Genomic DNA, 22766 nt, shown 5'->3' on the forward strand with positions numbered 1-22766 from the left:
TTGGTGAATTTACCTGGCATCTGAGCCTGGCCTGAACAATTCAGAAACCTCATTTCATCAGTCTTGGAGTCAGGGCTCCTTTCTCTTAGCAAAAAGCTAAAGCATACATCAGGCATATTTATTGACAAGTGTAACCACTGTGAGGTTATAACCAGGGCGCTATCTGCTTATGGGCACCCCACCTGACCAGCCAAATGGTCAGAGGGCTGGGTGGGTCGGGGAAAGGGAGGGAGGGAGTCATGGGAAGCAGTTGTGTTGAATGGCTACAGGCCCTGGTGGCTAGGTGCATCCCCATATGCCATCCAGGCCCACCCACTACTGGGCCAGCCCTTCCCCTCTGGACAGTTCTTACTTGGGCACTGACTGGGTTTGCTGCTGAACCTCCTGGCCTGGCAGCTCTCGTTGCTGATCCACCCGCTTCTTCCTTTATAGAGATTAAGAGCGGCTCCAGTGTGTGTACAGAGAGCCTCTTTGAAGCGCTGCTGCCTTTCTGTGCCTAGATCCATGATCTTCTCTTTGGGATCACCCCGTAGGACATTTGCTTACCTTCTTCTCCAGTCCCAGCTTCCCAGCGAATGCATGAACCTCTGTCCTCATTGTTACTGGCTGAGCCAGATGTCAGTCCTGTGACCTGGCCTCAGGACCACTCTTGTAGCCCACCGTGGGTGGATGAAGCCAGTGGGAACAGAATGATAGGAGTTAACCACTTTTTAGGTGTTATTGGGCCTTTTCACTTTAATAGCTTAACAGAGACATCTGTGATGGCTTGCATCCAGAGTGCGTGGTGTTTATTTTTGATTTGAAATATGAAAAGCATTTTTTTAAGACAACTGACTCCTCTGAGTCATGCCCAGGGGAGCAAACGGCCTGAAATATGAGCTTGTGCTTGCTGGAGGAGGATGACAGAGGAGCCTGCTGCTGAGTTCACTGGTGCTGGGGTTAGGTCACTGCTGGGCTGAAGCGCACTGACCATAAGAGCAACATGTGGGCAAGAGCCGCGGCACTGGGGTAATTTATTGCCGCCGCTCGCTTCACCAGGAACCCCACACGCTGGGTTCCCACAGGATGGGACAACTGCATGGAAACCCACACTCAGGCCTGTGTTGAGCAACCACATTTGAGTAAGAGTTATCTTATTTGGCAGGGTGGGTTAGGTGTGGGGTATTTGTCACTGAGAAGGAGAAACTGTATGCTTGACACACAGTCCCTGAGTCCTTAGGGAATTGCGTAGTTTTCTTCTTTTCTTTTTCTGGGTTCACCTTACCAGCAGTTGTGTTTGAGAATGTGCACAGCTCACCTTCGTTCAGCCCTTTACAGTTCACCTCCGTAGACTTCTTTGTGTCTTGGCACCATCTTGCAAAGTGTCAGGCCAGGTGTTAGGATGCTCTGTTTACAGATGAGGAGATTGAGGCATGAGTTGTGATTGCTCAAAATTGCCTCCTGAGTGGTGGGGCCATGCTGGGGCACTGTGCCCAGACTCCAGACTTCCAGGGGTCTGGGACCTCCTGCTGCCAGTCTCCTAGTCCGTTACCACAGCTGTCTGTTTCTTGGCCTCTCCCTAGATTTCTAGTGGAACTCTTGGGGTACAGTCTGGAAATAGGTATTTTAAACATGCTTTGCAGTGATTGTTACAGATCTTCATGTTCAGGTGGCCCAGGGGCTGACCCTGCTCCAACTTCCCCCTCAGACATTAAACCTGTACCACCCACTGAAATGGTTTTGATTTTCTATTCTGCGTTTAAGGCCCATCTTCCCCCCATAAATGCCAGCTCCCCAAGGACAGAGCCCTTTCCTGTCTTGTCCACGCCATGTCCCAGGGCCCTGGACGGTGGCTGGCACACAGTAGGCGCTTGGTAAATGTTTGTTGGATGAGTATGTCTCTTACTCAGCTCTGTGGTTAGCTGGGAGAGCTCCAACAGTAGAGTCTGGCAGGTCTGGTTCAAGCATCCCTTTGGTGTAACATGGTGTGAATGGTGGGGCCTCACTGAGTTGTGGAGTGGAGGGCAATGTGTCTCCCTATGATCTCCTGGTGAGAAGATAGTCACCACCCACACAGGCACACTCTTGAATATTCCAGGACAAGGTGGGCACTCATTAGAGGGCAGCTCTTACGGCCACTGCCTGGTATGTCTTGGCGTGAGCAGTAGGGTCATCGTGGTGGTCAGTTTTTCCACTGCCATCAAATGGGATCCATTTAGCTCTCAGACAGACAAGGTATAGGGCTGGACTCTGTGCCGTGGGCTAAATACCGGCCACCTCGAGCCTCAAATCAAGACCAGACACCGGCATAAACCCAGGTGGCCCAAGCCGAGGTCGCTCCCCAGGGCCAGGCTCATGAATGGATAAGTAAATATTTACCCTGTCTGAGGTCGAATGTGAACTGTCTACCAGGTGTTTTGTTTTTCTGTCTCCTCCCTCTCTTTCTGCAGTGCCTCCCCCTGTAAAAAAGGAAACCAAGAGACTGACAGGTTAAGTGATGGGCTTGACACAGCTAGCCATCAGAACGTCCTCCAGTCCCATCTGAGTCCCGTTCCTCCTCAGGCATCTCCTCCAGGAAGCATTCCCAGATGACTGGCCCATCCTGCCCTTTCCCTCCTCTGAGCCGCAGCCTGCAGACGGCCCTCTACCTGTGAATCCATACAGGATGTAGGCAAAGGGGAAGAGGTTTGCTTATCCTCTCTCCTTCACCCTTGTGCATATTAATACTCACCTGGCAATTAGTCATATGCAGCTCTTGTGTTGACCTTACATGTTCTGTGTCTTCTGTGCCCGTCTCTGGAGTTCCTGAAGATGAAAGGCTGTGTCTGCTGCACCTTCAGACTTTTTGAAATTGATTGGTTGGTTTGTACATCCATTTATTCACCCCACCCCTCATCCTACTGTACACGCTTATGGTCAGTCTATTCTGTGTCAGGCTCAGGGCCTTTCTCCCCAGAGTGTGTTCATGTCCAAGGCTAGAGTGGATGGCTAGAGGCCAGAGGGACAGCTTAGGCTGAAAGTGGTAGGGAGACTATCAATGGAGCTGGGAGGAGCTGAGCTTCTGAAACTTGGGAATATTCAGCCTTGCTAATGAGTTCTCTGAAAAAATATCTTATCAGGCCCTCAGCTATCCACCAGTTCTCCCTTTCCAACTTGCAGCCTGCACCCTGGCCAGGAAGTTCATAGGCAACAAAATAGAATCCACCTTCCCTATCACTCACCCCTTTTAAAATGTGACTAACTCTGAGCTAACCAAGCCTTGGCCAGACGTGGATATGGTTATGCACGGACTCCGTTTTGTGGTTTGTCATTTCTGACTTGCTGGGAAATCCTTTGTTGGGGGTGGGGATGGGAAGTAGAGCATCTCTGGGGCTGGAGTTTTTTTTCTAAGATGTGTAAGATTTAGAGGCTCTCACACTGCAAACAGGGAGAGCGGGCTGTCTGCTTGGCTTCGTGGTCAGTGGAGAACAGCCTGGACTTGGAGTAAGAACAGCTAGGTTCAGATCCCTGCTTTTACTCCTGACCACTTAGTAGCCTTGGCCGAGTCCCTCAACCTTTTTGCCTCAGTTTCCTTATCTGTAAAACATGGGGTTCTTGAAGGATTAAAGGAGCTGGTGTGTGTAAAACCCAGGAACATAGTTCCTGGTGTATAGTGACTTATCATTTCGAAAACCTTAAAATTTTATTCATAAGATTTTTTTTTTTCAAAGCTAACTTAAGATTTCTAAGAGTTTGTTTTTCAGAAAGTTGGGGTCTTGCTTTGTCGCCCAGGCTGGAGTGCAGTGGTATGATTATAGCTCATTGCAGCCTCAAACCTCTGGGCTCAAGAGATCGTCCCACCTCAGACTCCTAAGTAGCTGGGACTGCAGGTGCACGCCACCACACCCAGCTAGTTTTTAAATATATTTTATAGTAGAGTGAGCCTCGCCATTTTGCCAAGGCTGGTCTGGAACTCCTGGCCTCAAGCGATCCTCCCACCTCGGCCTCCAAAAGTGCCAGGATTACAGGCCTGAGCACCGCACTCAGCCTTCTAAAAGTATTTTGGTGTGCACCATTAGCACTGTGTCTTAAAGGTGATGTGCACCTTTAGCACAGAGTGTTAAGTGCATGGTGGATGGATGTCATGTGCATTTTACAGATTGAGGCAACAGAAACTCAGGCTCAGCCACTTACCCAAGGCCACATAGTCCCAGGTAGAGTTGGAATTTGGAATAAAGCCTGCTGACTCCAATCCTAGATGCCTTCCACACTCCTGTCCCCCTTCCTCTACACCAGGGGTCCCCAACCCCTGGGACCCCTGGGAAGTGATGTGCACTTAACACGTCACTATGGGAAAAATAAAGCGGGAACTAACAGGACTCCTCTCTCAAGAAGGAATTTCAGTCTACTTGGGGAAAGAATAATGGCCAACCAGTAACTCAGGTTTGTTTAGCCTTCTAGAGCAGTGTTGCCGGATATCACGGTAATGTGAGCTATCACAGTGTATGGTAGCCCCCACTTGTTCTTGGTTTTTTGCCTTACGAGGTTTCAGTCAGCTACAGTCTGGAAATAGGTGAATATAGTACAATCAGATGTGTTGAGAGAAAGAGACCACATTTATATAACTTTTATGATAGTATATTGTTATAATTGTTAATTTCATTATTAGTTATTGTTGTTAATCTCTTACTGTGCCTAATTTATAAATTAAACTTTGTCTTGGGTGTACGTGCATAGGAAAAAACACAGTGTCTATAGAGTTTGGTACTGTCTCTGGTTTCAGGCATCCACTGGGGGTCTTGGAACGTATTCCCCTTGGATAATTACAATTACTTCTAAAATCTGAAATCTTCTGGCCATGTTAAAATGTAAAAAGAGGGTGAAATTAATTTTAAATACTATATCTTGTTTAATACAATATATCCCAAACCATCATCATTTTAGCATGTACTCAAATGTAAAGATTGTTAATGAGCTGTATTACATTCTTCTTTATCATACTAAGTCTGAAGTTGATGCGTTCTTTATACTTGTGGCACATCTCAGTTTGCACTGTCCACATTTCAAGTGCTGCCACGTGGCTGGTGGCCACCATATTGGACACTGCAGCTACAGGATTTCTTCGTTAGGTCAGTTGATGTTACCTGCATTTTGGAGTGGAGTAATTGAGCTCGCTGGCTGAGTTACACAGCTAGTGAGGAGCTGGGTGGGACCAGAGCTTTGGTCTTCCTCCCATTGAGGAAGAAGGGAAACTTGCATTTGCTGAATGTCTACTATGTCCCAGGTGCTGTGCTAGATACTCCACCTTTGTCATTCTATTTAGTTCTCACAGCAGCCTTGCATGATGGATGAATATCATGTGCATTTTACAGACGAGGCAACAAACTCAGAGAGGCCCAGCAACTTACCCAAGGCCACGTAGTCCCGGGTAGAGTGAGAATTTGGAATAGGGCCTGCTGACTCTGGTACTAGGTGCCTTCCACTCACCTGACCTCCTTCTCCTACACCAGGGGTCCCCAACCCCAGGGGTCCCCAACCCCGAGGCCATGGACTGATACTGGTCTGCGGCCTCTTAGGAACCGGGTCTCATAGTAGGTGAGTGGTGAGTAAGTGAGCATTATGGCCAGAGCTCCGCCTCCTGTCAGATAAGCGGCTGCATTAGATTCTCATAGAAGTGTGAACCCTATTGTGAACTGCATATTGCAGGGATTTAGGTTGCACACTCCATATGAGAATCTAATGCCTGATGATCTGAGGTGGAACAGTTTCATCCTGAAACATCCCCCCCAACCCTCATCTCTGGTGCCAAAAAGATTGGGGACCACTGCCCTACACAGAGAAAGAGAATTTGCACATAGCAACTTAGGCAAAGTATTCAAGGAAAGTGCCAGGGGGCAGGAAGGACACCATGGGCTGGTGGCCTGTTCAGTAACAGCTTCAGGGTATCAGTTCAGAAGGCCTAGGCCTGCTTTGGTTGGGGTGGTGTACGTGTAAAAGCAGCATTCCGTCTAATCACAGGTTCTGCCTGAAAGGTGGACACTTTTAACCCTTCGGTGGACAGGGTTGGTGATAGCTAGTGGGGGATATGAGGTGGGGGCAAGGAGGTGGTGGTGAGCAGCAATTGCGGAGGCCAGAGATCTGGGCTGCGTTCTGTCTGCCACGCTGGGAATGCTGAGTACTTCTCAAGCCTCCAAGCAACAGACTTTCTGCTCGGGGAATCCCCAAGGATTTGGGGAGGCTAGAATTGAGCAAGCTTTTGAATGCATGCATGGATTCATGCAGTCACTCACTCCATAAATATTCACGTGCTTTGGGCCAGAATGATTTCGGCAGGAATATCTTGTCCTACATGCTATTGCCATGTCCTCTGAGGACCCGCTGCTTCACATGTGTAAATCTCCCTCCAGAGTACTCGGCAGATTCCCGAAGCTGACTGAGGTTCAGGGAGTGTCAGTCCCTTGCCACAGGTCACATAGTACTGAATGGAAGATATGGGACCTCAGAACTAAGAGGCTTTGACTCATTTGTCCCTCTTTCTGTCTGTTTTGCCATCGGCCAGGAGAATAGTCATTGAGTTGTTTCTATTTGCCAGGCATTGAGCTGTGTTCTCAGGGGTTTCATTGTTGTTGTTTTCATTTTGAGTGTCTTTGTTTTGTTTTACTTTTAGGAGCAATCACAGTGCTCCTGTCGCTGAATGGTGGCTGATGTCTGTTGCATGCCAAGCACTGTGCAGGGTGCTGGTCACAGTTTACTCCAGGGATTCCTCCCAGTCCCGCTGTAAAGAGGAGGAAACTGATGCTCAGAGACTTGAACCTTTCTGAACATCACGAAGCTAGGGATTTCAGTCCCAGCCTCTCTCTCTCGAGAGCCATGACTTAGCCACTATACCGCACTGCCTCTCTGTGACCAGGGTTGAGTCCTGGTCCTCAAATGAAGCCCGATTTGCCAGAACCTTCTTGTGAGGCCTTACCTGGTCTTCAGTTTTACCACATGTTAATTGGGAGCAGGGCAGCCAGTCCATCCTCTTCTGCAGAAATCACCCTGCCCAGGAGATGGGTGCTTCTTCAGGACACTACCTGGCTAAGAACACTGCATTAACAGGAGATAGAGATCCAGTGTGTGTGAACCTTGTGAAAGCATCTCTGTCTGTTCCTCCAATTTCCCCCTTCTGTCTTATCATGCAGGGCGAGCTCAGGTTGTTGTCGTGTCTCTGTTGGGAGGACCCTTGAGTCCTCCAAGCAGACCTGCAGAAAACCCTGTCCAAACTAATGGTCATCTGAGACACGGAGCTTCATGATAGGAAGGTGTCTTGGAGGATAACTAGCAAGTCTTTCACTTTATAGGAGGGGAAACTGAGTCCTCAGCAATCAGCCACGTAGATTCTGTGTTGCAGAGACCTGAGGATGTGTCTCATCTCCTTATCTGAACAGCAAGCTCCCATGCTGCGAACTTCTCACCCTGACCCTCACCGTATTTTTTAGGAAGTGAATGGGGCTTTGAGAAGGACAACCTCACTGTTTTGCCCATTTCTGAGATGGAAAATCAAGGAACATTGCCCCATCTCCACCCCAGGAATCTATATGCCCCTCCCATAGGCAAGATGGAAGCTAGACCAGAATGTGCAGCTTGTGCTTCTTGCAGGGATGGTGAGGGCAGATGAGGGCAGGGAGACAGCATTCCTAAACCCAGCCTTTTGACCCAAGAGGCAGGGACTCCAAGGCTGTAGAATGGGAGGAATTGTGGGAAGAAAAGCACTGGGCAGAAGGTCTCAGTCAAATGCTCCTGCAGTTATTAGCTGTGTGACTTGGGCATAATGCCACCTGTGAGCCCCCATTTTCCTCACTAGGACAGTGAACTTACAAATAGGTTTGAGTTGTTGCCCTCCCAGAACTGTTGCATGGATTGAATGAGGTGCCTTGCTTAACTGTACTGAATACTGGGGAAGCCTGCTTAAATGGATGACAGGCTTTTTATCATTAGCAAGCTGCCGTACTCCCCACTCATCACTCCAAGGCAGACCATTGCATTTTCTTTCATTCTGATAAACTCCTCGAGTTGAACAGAAATCAGACTCCCCGTAACTTCTGCTCCACAGTTTAGAACAGCCCACCATGAAGCCTTATGTCCTTCAGGACATTCTGCCCTGTTCACTTGGATTTCTCTCCTCCCTGCAAAGCATCATCAGCTTCCTCCTCTGACCCATGTTTTGCACTTCCTTGCTTGTCACTCCTCTTTAAACACTTGTCCAAATTGTTTGTGGCCCATCCTGTATTAGGCCCAGGGCAGATGCAATAGCCCAGCCCAAGCAGCAGAGACCATGGCCTCCCTGGTGTGGGGTCTGTGCCTCTTCTCCAGGCAAGTGGCTGTGACAATCTAACTTTATGGAAGGGTGAACTCAATGACATTGGCTGAACTGCTGGTGAACACGGGAAAAGCTCTCCCGGACCTCTTATCTCTCTCTTCTTGCCAGAGGAAAACCATGTCCCATTTGTCCTGTTTGAACACTATCAGGCTTATAGCCATAATCTTTTACACCGTAACATAACTTTGCCAATGCCAATATTATATGCCCATTTTTTTTTCTAGAAAAACTTAATTGGGATTTTAAATGCATTTGGGGGATGGGCTGCGTTTCTGTTTGCCTCTAAAAACAATGAGAAGGAAAACAAAGTATGATCCTATTGCCAGAAAAATGGAGCCAAATCTGAAATTAATTTACAAAGTCATTAGTATTTTCTATTTGTGACCCCCAAAATGAATGTAGGTGCAGTTGCTTGCAATTAACTGCAAATTAGGAAAGGGTTGGGAGGATGTTTTAGGGACCAACACACAGAACTGCAGCAGAAGCAGATGGGGGAATGGAACCTAGAATTGCCTTGGTTTTCACTCAAGGCCGTGGTTTGGGAGAGTAGTGCCGACTCAAATATTCCCCAGAAGAGAGCACTTTTTCAACAATCTGAAAAGTGGTAGGGACCTTTGGAATGATCTGTTTTAACCTTTTCATTTTCTGAATGAGGCAACCGAGAGATTCAGGAAGGGTAAGCGGCTTGCCTAAAGTCACATAGCCAGAAAGGTCAGAATTAGGGGTCAGAGCTCTGCTTCTGACCCCCTGGCCAGTGCTCCAGCTGCCACTGCCCCCTCTCTCCTGGGTGCTTGTCTGCTTGTGCCTTTAATGTTCAGCACTTGAGATATTTTGCGTTTAGCACCTTCACGTTTAGCAGTACTCCTCATTAGAGAAAAATGAGATGATGTGGTCAGAGTCACCCGCAGAGTCACTCCAGGTTTCAGATGTGCTGGTGCTTACCGAGTGCCACAGGGAGAAAGTGGTGGTTTCTCCCTTCCTTTAAGAAACCTGGTTATTTCCAAGGCTCAACACCCGCAACACCCCACCAAGCCAGTCCCCCACCACTGCACATTGAGAATCTGCTGCTCTGTGAATGAAATTGGCCTGGGGTTAATGTGCGGTGAATGTGTGTCAGTGTTTGGTATTTGCAGCAAGAGCTCTTCCTGCGATTCCCTAAGCTCAGATGAACGGGGCCTTTAAGATGCCATCCAGCCATCGGAGGGATGCAGGAAAGGCCTTTTGAAATGCTGTTTCCCCTGACCCATTTGAGGTGAGGCCCTGTGATGTCATTTCCCCAGTGGTGTGTGTGAGAGAGCAAGCAGCACTAAGAAAAGCCACTGCTGAGAGTTCACAGTCCTTGCTTCAATGTTGTCTTACGCTCAGGGCGCCTTAAAGGGCTTACAGCGACCCTACCTCCAGCTTCTCCAGCTCCCTTTCCTTGGCAAACACTTGACCCATCCCAGCCCCTTGGGCTTTCTTTCCTCCTCCTCTGCTACCACATACTGTGGGTGTTGGGAAATTACTAAAGGCACGACTCTGGCTCTCAGAGACTCTGAAGTCCAGGATCGAGAAGAACTGTGTTTACACGAAGTTATCAAGGATCATTCTGCTGGTGATAACCTATGAGCATGCAACTCTGTGCCAGGTCCTGCTCTGGGAGCTTTATGTATGCTGTTGCCCCTCACACTCATGGCAGAGGTGAGACAGAGTGTTGAGAGATTTCTGCAGACAAGGAATCTGAGGTTTAAAGAAGCAATGTTTAATGATCCACTGAGGGGTGAGGCTGGCTTTGGAACCGAAGCTGGCTGCCCTTCAGCCTCCAGGGTCCTGCTGGAGAGATGTGCCCAGGGGTCTGTGCTGGGAGAGTGGAAGCAGGAGTGTCACTGGGGGCTTTGTCCTGGAAGCTGGGCAGGTGCTGGGGACAGAGCTGGCCTGGTTTTGGAGCCACAGGAGAGAAGATGGCTGGGAAGAGCTGTGTTTGGAAGGTTCCTTTCTGTGCCAGGGGTCAGCAATCTGGGTTCTAGCACTGAGAGGGGCAAAACGTAGATTTGTAGGGGAGAGAGGATGACCCCCAGTGAGGGTAAGAAAGATCAGCTCCAGTGAGCTCTTCTCACCCTGGGTCCCAGCCTGTACCAGAAATCCAGGTGCAGCCCCCGGGCCCAGCCTGTCCCCAGCCTGTCCCCTTCACAGTCCCCTGACTGCTTGAGGCTGTGGGCCAGTGGCTTTGCCCCTTGGAAGCTTGGTTTCCTCATCTGGGACAGAAAGGGGTCAAAACACCCTTTTTCATTGTTAAGATTAGATAATTTGAGAGCCGAAACTTCTTGCAAGGTGCCTGGTACCAAGTAGGCCCTCTCTAAATAATTAAATGATAGTTTTCATTTTCCCTTCCACTTAATTTTTTTTTTTTTTAAACTTTTCTTCCCTGTAATAACAAATTTCAGAAGACAAGTTAATACATTGCTGTGTATACTCTCAGGCCAAGAATTTCCTCAGTGTTTACATACCAGAGCAGTACTTTGAACTTTGATTTTCTCCTCTGCCTCTGTGCTGGTTCACACACCCTCTCTAAGATGCCAGAAGCATTGCCCTGCCTTGGCCTGTTGGTGGTGGGGTATGTGTGTGTGTTTTCATTGTATTATAAAAACGTGAAACATTTGAATTACGGGCAAGTGGTATTCTACCAGATTTAATAAATGTTAATATTTTCCATATTCACATCAGGTATTTGTAACATCTCTTTCTTTACTAAAAATAAAAACCTTCTGCTGAAGACCTCCTGTTACTCCAACCCCTTCCCCCTTCTTCTCACTCCCGTTTCACAGGTGTTTACTGTCTTTTAAATTGGTGTGTGTCCTTCCCAACTGGAATTTTGTAGTGTATTATTTGTAAAGCCAAATAACCCCATTGCAATGTGTTTGAACCACCAAAGCAAATGATCAGCTTTTGGGAAAAGAAGGCTGAATATCCAAGGCCAGATCAGTGACTCGAGATCGCAGAACAAACCTACCTGCTCTCAAATTGAAATCTCAAAATTATAAATTCATTGGCTTTGACTTAAAACTTGAAACCTTCAACCCTGCATAATTGCAGATACATTAATTGTGCCATCTTGAGCTCCCAGGGTCATCTGAACCTTTCATGTGAGGAAATACATCCCAGAGTTAGTCATTCTTTTTTTTTTTTCTTTTTTCTTTTTGAGATGGAGTCTTGCTCTGTCACCCAGGCTGGAGTGCAGTGGTGCAATCTCGGCTCACTGCAACCTCCGCCTTCCGGATTCAAGCAATTCTCCTGCCTCAGCCTCCTGAGTAGCTGAGATTACAGGCATGGCGCCACCACACCTGGCTAATTTTTGTATTTTTTAGTAGAGACAGGGTTTCGCCATGTTGGCCAGGCTGGTCTCGAACTCAGAACACCTCAGGTGATCTGCCCACCTCGGCCTCCCGAAGTACTGGGATTACAGGCATGAGCCACTGCGCCCGGCCCAGAGTCAGTTATTCTTAGAGCGGGTGTTTTGGCTTTTGTCTTTAATGCTTCCCTCCCCACTTTAACATAACTGTAATATATAATTATTGTGGAAAATTTAGAACACATGGAGAAGTAAGGAGTGAAATTGCTGACTGCCCTATTACCCCAACCTCCACCCCATAGAGATATTTTCTCCCCATCCCCCCAAGGGAAGAGGATGGAGATCCCTGGGCTTCTCCAGGTGGGGAGTGGCACCATGGTCTCTTTAGGTTTCGTAGTGGACAGGCCCCATTGACCATAGGATATGTGTCCCCAAGGTGGTTAGAGGCCATCACCTGCCTGAGGTCAGCTCAATGGACAGGGCTGGGCATCTCCTGGTGGTCTACCCACCATGCCTGTTCATCAGGCTGGGGTCTGACCTCTTTCTGGTGTCTGGTGCTGATCCAGGCGAGGTGACAAGTGCTCAACAGAGGAGTCCTAGTTCCTTCAAGGAAGCTGGAAAGTGTAGGACAGAGCAGGCTGCGTTTGTGTTTTTTGCCAAGGCTTGACTTTTGACCACTTTTCTGAAAAAGGACGGGCGTTTTTTTGTTTTGTCATTTTTTTTTCCCGGTAGATGTTCCTATTTGGTTCACAGATATAAACACTTGAACCAGGTGATATCAGCACTGCAAGTCGATTTACTACCACAACCATTTTCTGTGTACCAATATGAAGCTGTTCCTAAGTTCTTCCTTTTCGCTTTTTTAAACTGAAATTATTTTCATTAGGATCACTACTTTACCATGTGCATTTTACCACAAAATTTGGTTCTGATTCTGTTGGCTTGCTTGCTGTTAGTACTCATGTTAGCTTCTGCCATTCTTTCCACCATGTCCTGGGTAAAATTTTGCATATCTGAGTTGTTGGATTCTTTCATCAGTTTTTGGTTAGTGACTTTCATGGTCTGCAGTTTTAGCTGCTTTCAGTTTTATTTTGTGTTGAAGTTTTTTTTATGAGGTTTGATTTTTTTCCAGGGTCAGTTTTTAAATGTAGCAAGGAGTGTGCTTTTTCAGTTTGCTTATTATTTTCAACAAATTTTTTGGTGGGTAATTTTACCTTTGTTGATCACCAGCTTTGTTTGGGGTGCATCATTTCTCTCAAGCAGAATTTTCTCTGGTAATCTGGCCAGAAGGCCCATAGGGTCAGAATGGCAGGTCAAAATGTCTTGCTGCTTTTTTGAAGAGTTTGAAACAAGCTTGCAAAGTACTGTCCTCCCTTTGGATTTTTCCTGTCTGGGTGTTGCCAGGGCTCTCCTCTTAGCGACAGAGAAAATAGGAGGTACCAGAATTCGGACTTCTAGGAAGGGTTGTATTGTCCTTATCATCAGAATCCCTCCCTCCCGTCCCTGTGACCTCCCAACTTCACAAACACGTCTTGCCTGCACCCTAGGCAAACGTGGAAAGGCGCAGCTCTGGTACACCGGAAAGCATGGTGGATGGGGAGGTAGGAGCCCCGTGCCGGGACATGTCTTTTCTCCTTCTTGAACTCATCTCCCCACCCATCTACAGGGTTGCTGGCCAGAGATCTGTCAGAGTTCTTCCGGGCTTCTCTTTCTCTGGGTGGGGATATGGCCTCTTAGGATGTCAGGAAGCAACTGTAGGAAACCCCCTGTGTGGGTGAAGCAGAGGCGTCGCTCAGGGCCCTCTGCCTGGTTCTGGGCCCTGGGACCCTGCTCCCCACCCCTGAACCCCCACTCCCCCGGCCCCAGGATGGAGCTTGCTTGCCATCACAGTGGATCTGCGGAAGAGGGTTCCAGAGTGTGGGGAGAGCGTGCTGGGGAGGGGAGCTATTTGTTCCTTTCCAATCATCGCTGTACTGAGCAGTTCCCTGGGACAGTTGAACCCAGGGGAACTGAATTCATCTGTGTAAGTAAACATCCATCTCCCCTTAAAGGAAAAGCCCCTGCTCAGCCTCTCTGGGCAGCTGGAATGCTGCTCTGTGGGTCTGGGCATTTGTTCTTTCTTTCTTCCTTTGATTTCTTGCTGTCTCCTTCAATTAGGCCTGTGACTGTTTTCACATGGCTATTTGTATATACAAGCCATGCCAGGCATCATAATTTGTGTTTGTCTAGATCAATAAGAGCAGCTTTAACCAAAAAGTCCAGCTGAGAATTTATAAATACCCCTCACCTCCTCCCCTCCCTGGAAGATGTGAAAACACCATCCCATTAACCCTCCAAAGCAGTTGGTTGACTTGATCAGGGAAGATGTGAAATACGATTTCTTTGAATGTGCTTTCTCTTTACTCTTTTAGTGGAATTTGATCAGTGTTTAAGCAACTGTAGCCGATTCCCAGCCCACTTCAAAGCACAAGCCCTTCACTGTGCCTATTTGCAAAATTGCCTTTGAGAGACTGAAGTGTCGGAAGTGCATTTAGACACAGATTGTGCCTTATATTAGCTCTCCGTTGCCCCATAAAATGGGCTTGGGCGTATCTGAGGCAGCTACCAAAGGAAACTTAAAAACAGATTCTGGCGGCAGCGATTCTTGTGTTGTGTGCTCACTGCGGAAAAGAAGGGGGCTAGAGATTTAAGTTTACGTGGATCTTGAGGATTTTAAGAACCAGATTTCTTCTCTTTGCTCGCATTAGGGGAAAAAAAAAAAACCTCAGATGCCCCGTGATATCTCGTTACGTCAGGTTTTCCCATAAAATGTCAAGATGGCAATATTGGGTTTCCTGGCTTGCTTTTCCCCACTGTGTCTGCTCTTGCCAGAATTTTTATTAGGGGGAGGGGAGCATTCTCTGCCTCTCCTCCCTCAATGAAATCATTTCTTCCCTAGCCTTTAACCCTTTAAAGTTTGGGAAGGGAATACTTTGATTTTAGGGTTAAATAGAAAACTTCCCTAGTGACGGTGGCTGGAATTAAGGTGTACTTAAGGCTGTAGCAGCCCTGGTGGGTCCTGGGCTGGCTGGGTGCTAGGGTTTGGTATGGAAAGCAGCTTACATCACCTGCTTTTCTTCCCGTGCCTGTGCCTTCCCCAAGCCACCCCCTCCAAAGCCAGGTACGATTCCAGCTATGTTAAAAGGCCCTGGGAAATGTTAACTGATCAAAAATGCTGGGTAACTAGAATTATTATTATTTTCACCCTGACCAACTTCAGTCAGATTGGCATATCTGCTGTCACCAGGTATGGCACAGGCATGGGTGGAAGCTGTGCTTGGAAAGTGAATGTGTTTAGGCCAGGTGTGGTAGTTCATGCCTGTAATCCCAGCACTTTGGGAGGCCGAGGTGGGTGGATCACTTGAGTTCAGGAGTTCGAGACCAGCCTGACCAACATGATGAAACCCCGTCTCTACTAAAAAAAAAATACAGAATTAGCCAGGCGTGGTGGCACATGCCTGTAATCCCAGCTACTTGGGAGGCTGAGGCAGGAGAGTCACTTGAATCTGGGAGGCAGAGGTTGCAGTAAGCCGAGATGGCACCATTGCACTCTAGCCTGGGCAACAAGAGTGAAACTCTTCTCAAAAAAAAAAAAAAAAAAAAAAAAAAGAAGAAGAAGAAAGAAAAGTGAATGTGTTTGCTGGAAGCTGTGCTTGATTAAGTGAATGTGTTTGATCCAAGAGGGCAGGGGATTCTGGAAGAGACATTAAGTACAGATTGATGAGTGTCTTGTCTGACCGCAAAAACCTCCTTTCTCTCTTCCTTCCTAGTCCCCACTGAAAATGGAGTGGTGATAGCTTTGTTCTCACTTTGGGTTCAGGCAAGAGAAATGGTACCCTGGAGGTAGAGTTGAGTAGAGACTCCTTTAACTCTCTTCTTTTTTCTCACTTCTCTTTATTCCACCGTTCTCTCTTTACTTCTGCCTACCTTAGCAGCATGCTGCAGAATAAACTCTGCTAGGAGGAAGTTTGAAATCTCCAGGCTGAGAAACTATGCAGAGAGCAAATGACCTTCTGAGGGCTCTGGGTACAGAATCCTTGGTATGACAGGTGGGTCTAGAGCCGGCAGAGACTCAAGGCAGCCTGATGGGACAGTGAGAGTGAAAGGGAACACTATTAATAATGACACCAGGTCAACACATGCGAACCCAACTGTCCTGAACAAACGGGGGTTTGTGGTTGTGCTACAAAGCCCAGGCTCCATTCTCTTCGAGTTCTGTTTTGATTTGGAAGGAGTGACTCCTTCCCCTTTGGAAGCTTAGGCTAGGGCTGCAAGCTGAGGTGTTCACAGGGACAGACAGAGTGCGGGAAATGGGGCCTGGTGTAAGGAAATGGAGCAGAACTTGGGGTTCATTCAGAGTCTAAAGGGGGCATTGACAAGTCGGCATCAGACAGTAGCAACTTGTTGCCAGATCTTCTGAGTTTTTTCAAGAGAAGCCAAAAATCAAGATTTACATACAAAATCTCCCAGTTTGTAAAAGTTGGCAACCATTTAAAAATTTTAAAAACGCTCTACAGGCCAAGCACAACATCTGTGGGCAGTGGGCAGCTGCCTGTTTTTGACCTCCAGCCCAGACCGATTAATTGATGGCTGTCTTCTGGGTCTCCCAATTCCGGCAACGGGAAGTTTCTTAAGGAAATTGCCTGGGCTGACCACAAGTGAGGTGGGGAAGTGGAAAAGGAGCTTGACTTGGCTTCAATTGATCATTTGCACAATAAATATTTATTGAGCACCTGTAATGTTCAAAGTACTATGTGTTGTGCCATGTTTCCTAGGCTACATTTTAGGATGAGCTGTGTCTTCCTCATGCAGGTGGACTCTTTATGCCCTGCACAGGGATGGTTCCATGCTTCACCCTGAGATTACGGCCAAGATGGACGCAGTGGGAGGAGGAACTTCAGTGGGGGAATGTTGGGGAAAGACCTGGACCTGGGTCCGATTCTCAGACCCTGCAAAGTTCACTGTATTTCAGCTTAACCCAGCGGTAGTCCCCAGGATGAGACAGTCTTCAGCTGAGGAAAGCCCTGGGGATTTGGAAGCTAGAGCAGAGAGAATCCAGCCAGGGACCCTTGTCCGGCAGTCCCTGAAGGCTGTACCAGGACCAGGAGGCAAAAATCACAGAAGAACAGACTTCATTCAACTCCATATATGGCAGAACTTTCTAACAGAGCTCTGTACCTTGTGGTTGTTGGACTAGATGATCTGTAAGCTGTTTTTCATTACCTGGAAAGTCCGATACCTTGAGGCCACCCCCTGCACACCCATTAGACTCCTGAGTCTTAAACCTTCATGGCTACCTCCAGAGCTGAACTTGGGGTTGCGTGCCCCAGAAAAGCCGATATAAACTCTTAAGTTGAGGCCAACTCAGTTTGCCTGGGGATGAGGTGGGGTGGTATGGGGAAATAAAGGCTTCTCTAATGCTGTGAGGTGTCATTCATGTTTTCCATTCTCCTGCTCTCCGAATTTTAAATTAGGGTCAGTCATACAAACCTCACAGGCTTGTTCGGTCAACAAAGGCACAGAGAGCTTAAGTCACTTGCCCAAGGCCACGTAGCTGGGCAGTGAGGAGCTGGGGCCTGGACCAGCTCATCTGTCATCCACCGCTCTTTTACCCCCTTTCCTAAACTGTTAGATTTTAATTTCCTTTTGGTATATTCATTCTTTTGTGTGTCTCTTCCCCACACCCGCGCCCCCCTCATTGTTTCTAGAACTGTCAGTGTTCAAATGTTTAATAGCTAGGTTTTTTTTCCCCCCGTACACTTGGCCAGAAGTAGGAATTCATCACCATCTGTGAACATTTACTGTGCCTCCATGGTTTGCGTGGAATTGTACTAGAAACACTCGACCCCGGGGCTTTGTTGGCAATAAACTAGGTCTTTCTGCAGAACTTTTGAGGACAAATCACCAATGGGTTAGAACGCATTTCCTTCAGGAATGGCGAAACTCTATTTTTCACCTTGTTGATGCTGCTCCCACCTTTGTTTCTCCCCTAGTGTCAGTCTTAAGTGTGTTAAGTGCTTTTTTCTGCTCAGTGTCCTAGATAAGAGGTTTCCAAATGATGTCCCCTGATCTGTACCCCACCCCCAATTCTCAGGCTTCTGGATAGACAGAGAATGGACATCTGGTTTGTTTTGGAATGACAGGCTAGACTAGAGGCATCCAGAGGCCTGGTAACGGCAGAGGCTGCTGGCATCTTAAGACATTCAAAAACCACTGTGCTAAATAACAGTGGAGCTATAGGGATCTCAACATTTAAAGGAGAAAAGAGCTTGTGAAATAGGCTTGTGATGTTTGTGATAAGGGCCCTGTGGGGCACCTGGTGGGCACCCCATGTAGAGCTGGAACACAGGGACATGATCCCGTGTGCAGGAGACAGCTCCAGCCTCTGCATACCCGTCGGCTCACTCCTGGGTTGGACCATCCTCCTCATTTTCTCTGGCATGTCCTTTTGCTCAATGAATCATACCCGGCCAGGCCAGACATCCTTGCTGGAGAGCCAGCTCTCTGTGCACCAGCCCTGTGATTCTCTAATGCCAGCTTGAAATTTGGTGACCCACCTTGGGATGCTTTACCTGTCAAGGCTTTTCATTAATGAATAGTTGTTATGAGCATGTCAGCCAGAATGGTACTTTTCAAGTCATTCAGTAATGGATCTGTATGATTTTTTTTTTTTTGCACAAAGAACTAAATAGCTCAGATACTATTGTGGCAGATATGCCATAACTACCTTTTCAGTGAAATCTTTAGTGTACATATTTGTCACATTGTATTAGAACATATTAAAGCAGCTCATTAATGTTTCAGTATTTAGAGTTTGTCATACAATGAGCAAAGGCAGACACCTTTGACACAGTCTATTGGAGCAAAATATGTCTAGGCTTTTGCTTGCTTTTTTCATTTTCAAATCCACATTTCCATCAGAATTTTAGAGTTGTTTGTTTGGAGGCAGAGTCTCACCCTGTAGCCCAGGCTGGATTACAATCGCCTGATCTCAGCTCACTGGAACCTCCACCTCCCAGGTTCAAGTGATTCTCATGCCTCAGCCTCCCAAGTAGCTGGGACTACAGGCATGCACCACCATGCCTGGCTCATTTTTGTCTTTTTAGTAGAGACGGTTTTCACCATGTTGACCAGGCTGGTCTCGAACTCCTGGCCTCAAGTGATCTGCCCACCTCGACCTCCCAAAGTGGTGGGATTACAGGCGTGAGCCACTGTGCCCAGCCTTGGGAGTTTTTTTGTTTTTGTTTTTGTTTTTGAGATGGAGTCTCGTACTGCTGTCCAGGCTGGAGTGCATAGTGTGATCTCGGCTCACTGCAACCTCCGCCTCCTGGGTTCACACGATTCTCCTGCCTCAGCCTCTTGAGTAGCTGGGAGTACAGCCCGCCTCAGCCTCCCAGAGTGTTGGGATTACAGGTGTGAGCCACTGCGCCCGGACTTTTTTTTTTTCTTTAATGTTTGTATTGAGATATAATATGCAATAAAAGGCACATATTTAATGTGTACAATTTGATGAGTTTGATGTTTGTATATGCCCATGAATCCATCACCACAGTCAAGATGATGAACCTGTCCATCACTCCTCTAAAACTTTCCTCCTGCCTCTTTGCAATTTCACCATCTTGTTTGCCTGCTGCCCCCTGTCCCTAGGCATCCACTGATCTGCTGTTATTATACATTAGTTTGCATTTCCTAAAATTTTATATAAATGGAATCATACTATGTATATGACTTTTGTCTGATTTTTTTTTTTACGCAGCATAATTATTTTCAGATTCATCCGTCTTTTTGCATGTTTTAGTAGTGACTTTTTATGGTTGAGTGATATTTCTTTGTGTGGTTATAAAGGGAGGGCTGTTGATCTTCAGGGATTATTTATTTTCATTTTAAAAGTTTCTCCTGAAGTAGTATTTTGTTTTTGAAAATGTGCTTTGAAAGAAATTTGTTTAGAATTCATTTGGCCCTAAAATCCACGTAATTAATGAGTTAAATCAGTAAATATAATATTTAGCATCTATCATGTTTGCTATGTGCCAGGCTTGATGGTGCTTGTAGGGCACAGAAGAGGTTCCTGTCCTAGCCAGTGGTTGATGTGTTCAGGAGGGCCTATCAGTAGTTCATTAGTGCACCATATCCTACATGTGATAGAGCTGCCGTGTTCTTAGACACAGACAGCTGTTATGCTGTCTTTGCAAAAATGTTGAGGTCTTGCTTTCCACAGGCTTGTGGCCTGATGCACATTTCCAGTTTTGCACAATGTCACAGCAGATATGCCTTCCACGCCCTTGGTCTTTCACAGCCAGGCATGGGGCTGGAATCTCAGAGCTGCAGTTGCTGTGGTTCTCTGATTCCTGCTCAGAGGATTGCGTGATGGGGGCTGGAGTGCAGGCAGGAAGTTAGCCTCGTGGATTCCCTCATCCTCACAAAGCCAGGCACACAGGGAGGGGGTGGGGGGTAGGGAGTTGCCATGGGAATTTCTTCCCCAGCCAGAGAGCCAGAGTGGAGTGTGTTGCTGGGGAGTTGGAAATGTACCCTCTTTTCCGTGTCCATTGTTCAGTCACATTCTCCTGAAAGAAGTCTTCTTACTGTGTGTAAGAAAAATCAGTAAGCCTCTGATAAATAGTCAAAGACTGTCAGAAAAGCGACCTTGGAAATATCTGGTCCAGCCTGCCCATTTTATAGGTGAGGAAGCTGAGGCTCAGCAAGCAGGAGTGACGCAGGAATAAGCACTCATAGCACAGCTGGGACTTGGGAAACCCAGGCACTGCTTTAGACCTTCATTTTTACAACCGGCGAGGGCGGGAGTTTCAAGAAGGCTTGGCAAAATTTGATAGGCCTGGGAAAGAGATTGTTAATCTCTCATCCTGTGCTCAAGGATACTGTGCCATTTAAAAAACAAAAACAAAAAACAGAAAAGAAAGACAAAATAATTCTCCCAGATGATGTTTCTAGAATGTTCTGACATCTTACAGTCTCCTGACCTTGCACAAGCTTGTTCCAGTAATAACGTTAAAATTCAGGAGTGGATGTTCGGCAACATCATTGGGCAGGATTTTCTGGTTCGTGAATGAAAGGGGATAGGTGACACTGTATGTCAGTGTGGCGCTTATCGGTTTATGAAGGGCCTACATGTGCAATCTCTACAGGAACCACTTCCCACATGGCCCCTTTATACCAATGAGGAAATTGGCCCCCGGAGATGAGGCACTTGGCCTGAGGTGGCCCAGGTGGTAAGGAGAAGAGCCAGCTTTCCAATGCAAGTCCCAATTTCCAGTCTCCTGTTGTTTCCACCGTGTCCCCCTGCAAGGCGGCTGGGCCGCGCAGAACGACAGCTTGACACAGTGGGAAGAAGCTGGGCTTTTATGTTTAGAGTTCAGAGTTCAGAGTTCAGCTCTGCTCCCCTGCCTGCTGGGTGACCTTGTGGAATACTCCTAACCTCTCTGAGCTTCATTGTCATCTTTTGGAAGATGAGGCCCTGGTCCTACAGGATTAAAGTATTTAAATATAGAGTGCTTACCATAAAACTTGCTTCTAGGAAGCAACTGGTCAGTGTTAACTCCTTAATGAGGGTGAAGTAGATGTGGGAAAACTAGTTGTGAAAAGAGAGCCTATAAAGCAAAACTGAGGACACATTTACATATACCAAGGGGTGCCCAGCACTGTTCTTCCTGCACATAGAATCTTAAATGTTTCCTAGATTGAGCCATTAATCTTTGATTTTTTGCAAAGGAAGTTAAGACAGAGGTACTCATCAAGTGCCTTGCACATAGTCGGCCTGTAGTAAATACAGACTGGATGATCAGCTGCTCTTTGGAGTAGCAGAGAGTATGCCTACACATCATTTGAATAAAATGTGACAGCCTGCCAGAGACCAGACTTTGAAGGTTATAGGCCCAGGGCACTTGGCCAGAGCAGCTGTCAGTGGAGGTGCGGCCTAGAGCGAGTAGTGTGGAGTCTGGAGGCTGGAGGGGGCTGTTCCATGGCCCCAGGGTTGAGTGGGAGTCAGTGCAGACTTAGGAGAGGGGATGTGTGTTCGGGAGTGGGGAGCGGGGAGGGACTTCTCTCAGACACTTAGATGGAATCTCAGGTCATACAGAGACATTGTCTCTGTGTTTTATATTTTCTTTGAGAACATCTCCATTTAAGTAGCTGATGCTCTGAGCGGGGAGAGAAGAATGAGCCTTTTCCTTCTGTTAGAGCCTGTAGCTGCCTCATCAGGTTCAGACTTTAAGGTGTATGGGGACAAAGTTGGGTCAGTGTTTGTAGGAAAAAGGCTCTTTCTCCATTTCTCCCTCCTGCTTAATCCAAGGAGCAGAGAACACCAGGGAAACTCGGAAGTAGCGGGGGTGATTTGGGAGCTAGATGGGGCCTGACATATGAAGCTGCTACCTGGTTACAGCCAGGCAGAGTTGGAAGGGTGTCCTTTGGCGGGGTGAGAAGAGAGCAGCCTCCAAAGATTCCCCTGCACCCCGCCAGGCCCTGCCAGGGGCCCCTCCCACAGTTCTTTGCTCCTTCCACGGAGCCTGTTTGAGAATTCAGTGATTCACTTCCCGTCGTCAACTCTTGTTTAACGTTCCCCTCCATTGTTACCAAACAATCCAGGCCCCTGTGATGTGTGGTGTTCTGAGAGTGGAGGAGGGAAGAGAGAGAGAGAGCCAGAACTGTTTACAGAGCCTGGGAGATGGGCCCAGGCTTGACAGCCGGGCCGACTTGAAAGACAGGCTACAGTGGAGTGTGGCCCCAACAGCTGGGTGTGTGCAGGGTGGGAAATGCCAGGCACAGCTGCTCCTCCGCAGAAACCACTCTGTTCTTTCTGCTCTTGATGGAAGCTCCTGCCCTTTATTGTGGTGTTAGCTTCTTTGTTCAGTTACACCGACAGCTGAGTTTTCTTTTTGGGGTCATGATTCCTGGAGTAGAAAAAAAAACAACATAGGAGCTCACTAAGAAGGATCCCTGGGTAAATGCCATCTCTTTCTCGGCCCCAGTTTCCTCACGTGTTCGGGGGGAAAAGAAGGTGGTGGTGAAATGCCCCCCACCAGCTCCAAAGTCCTGTGGTTCTGAGGCTGGAATATTCTGCAAAAG

The 22766-nt window shown here is 47.5% G+C and overlaps 1 protein-coding gene across 5 annotated transcripts in view; it reads left to right on the forward strand.

Moving 5' to 3' along the window:
- SMAD3 (SMAD family member 3) overlaps positions 1–22766 on the forward strand; it is a 129567-nt gene that overhangs the window by 59432 nt on the left and 47369 nt on the right. The window contains exon 1 of one of the 5 annotated variants that reach the window (XM_063716192.1): positions 265–1121. The exons of 3 other annotated variants lie outside the window; for them this stretch is intronic. Coding sequence is in view for 1 of the 2 variants with exons in the window: in XM_009249950.4 (XP_009248225.1) it covers positions 13242–13249 (8 nt within the window). In the remaining variant the exon portion in view is untranslated. Of the gene's footprint in view, positions 1–264; positions 1122–12950; positions 13250–22766 lie in introns of those variants that run through there. One more of the 5 variants, XM_009249950.4, reaches the window with a different exon arrangement.

The sequence above is a fragment of the Pongo abelii genome, chromosome 16, assembly GCF_028885655.2.
Source record: "Pongo abelii isolate AG06213 chromosome 16, NHGRI_mPonAbe1-v2.0_pri, whole genome shotgun sequence".
Taxonomy (NCBI): Eukaryota; Metazoa; Chordata; class Mammalia; order Primates; family Hominidae; genus Pongo; species Pongo abelii.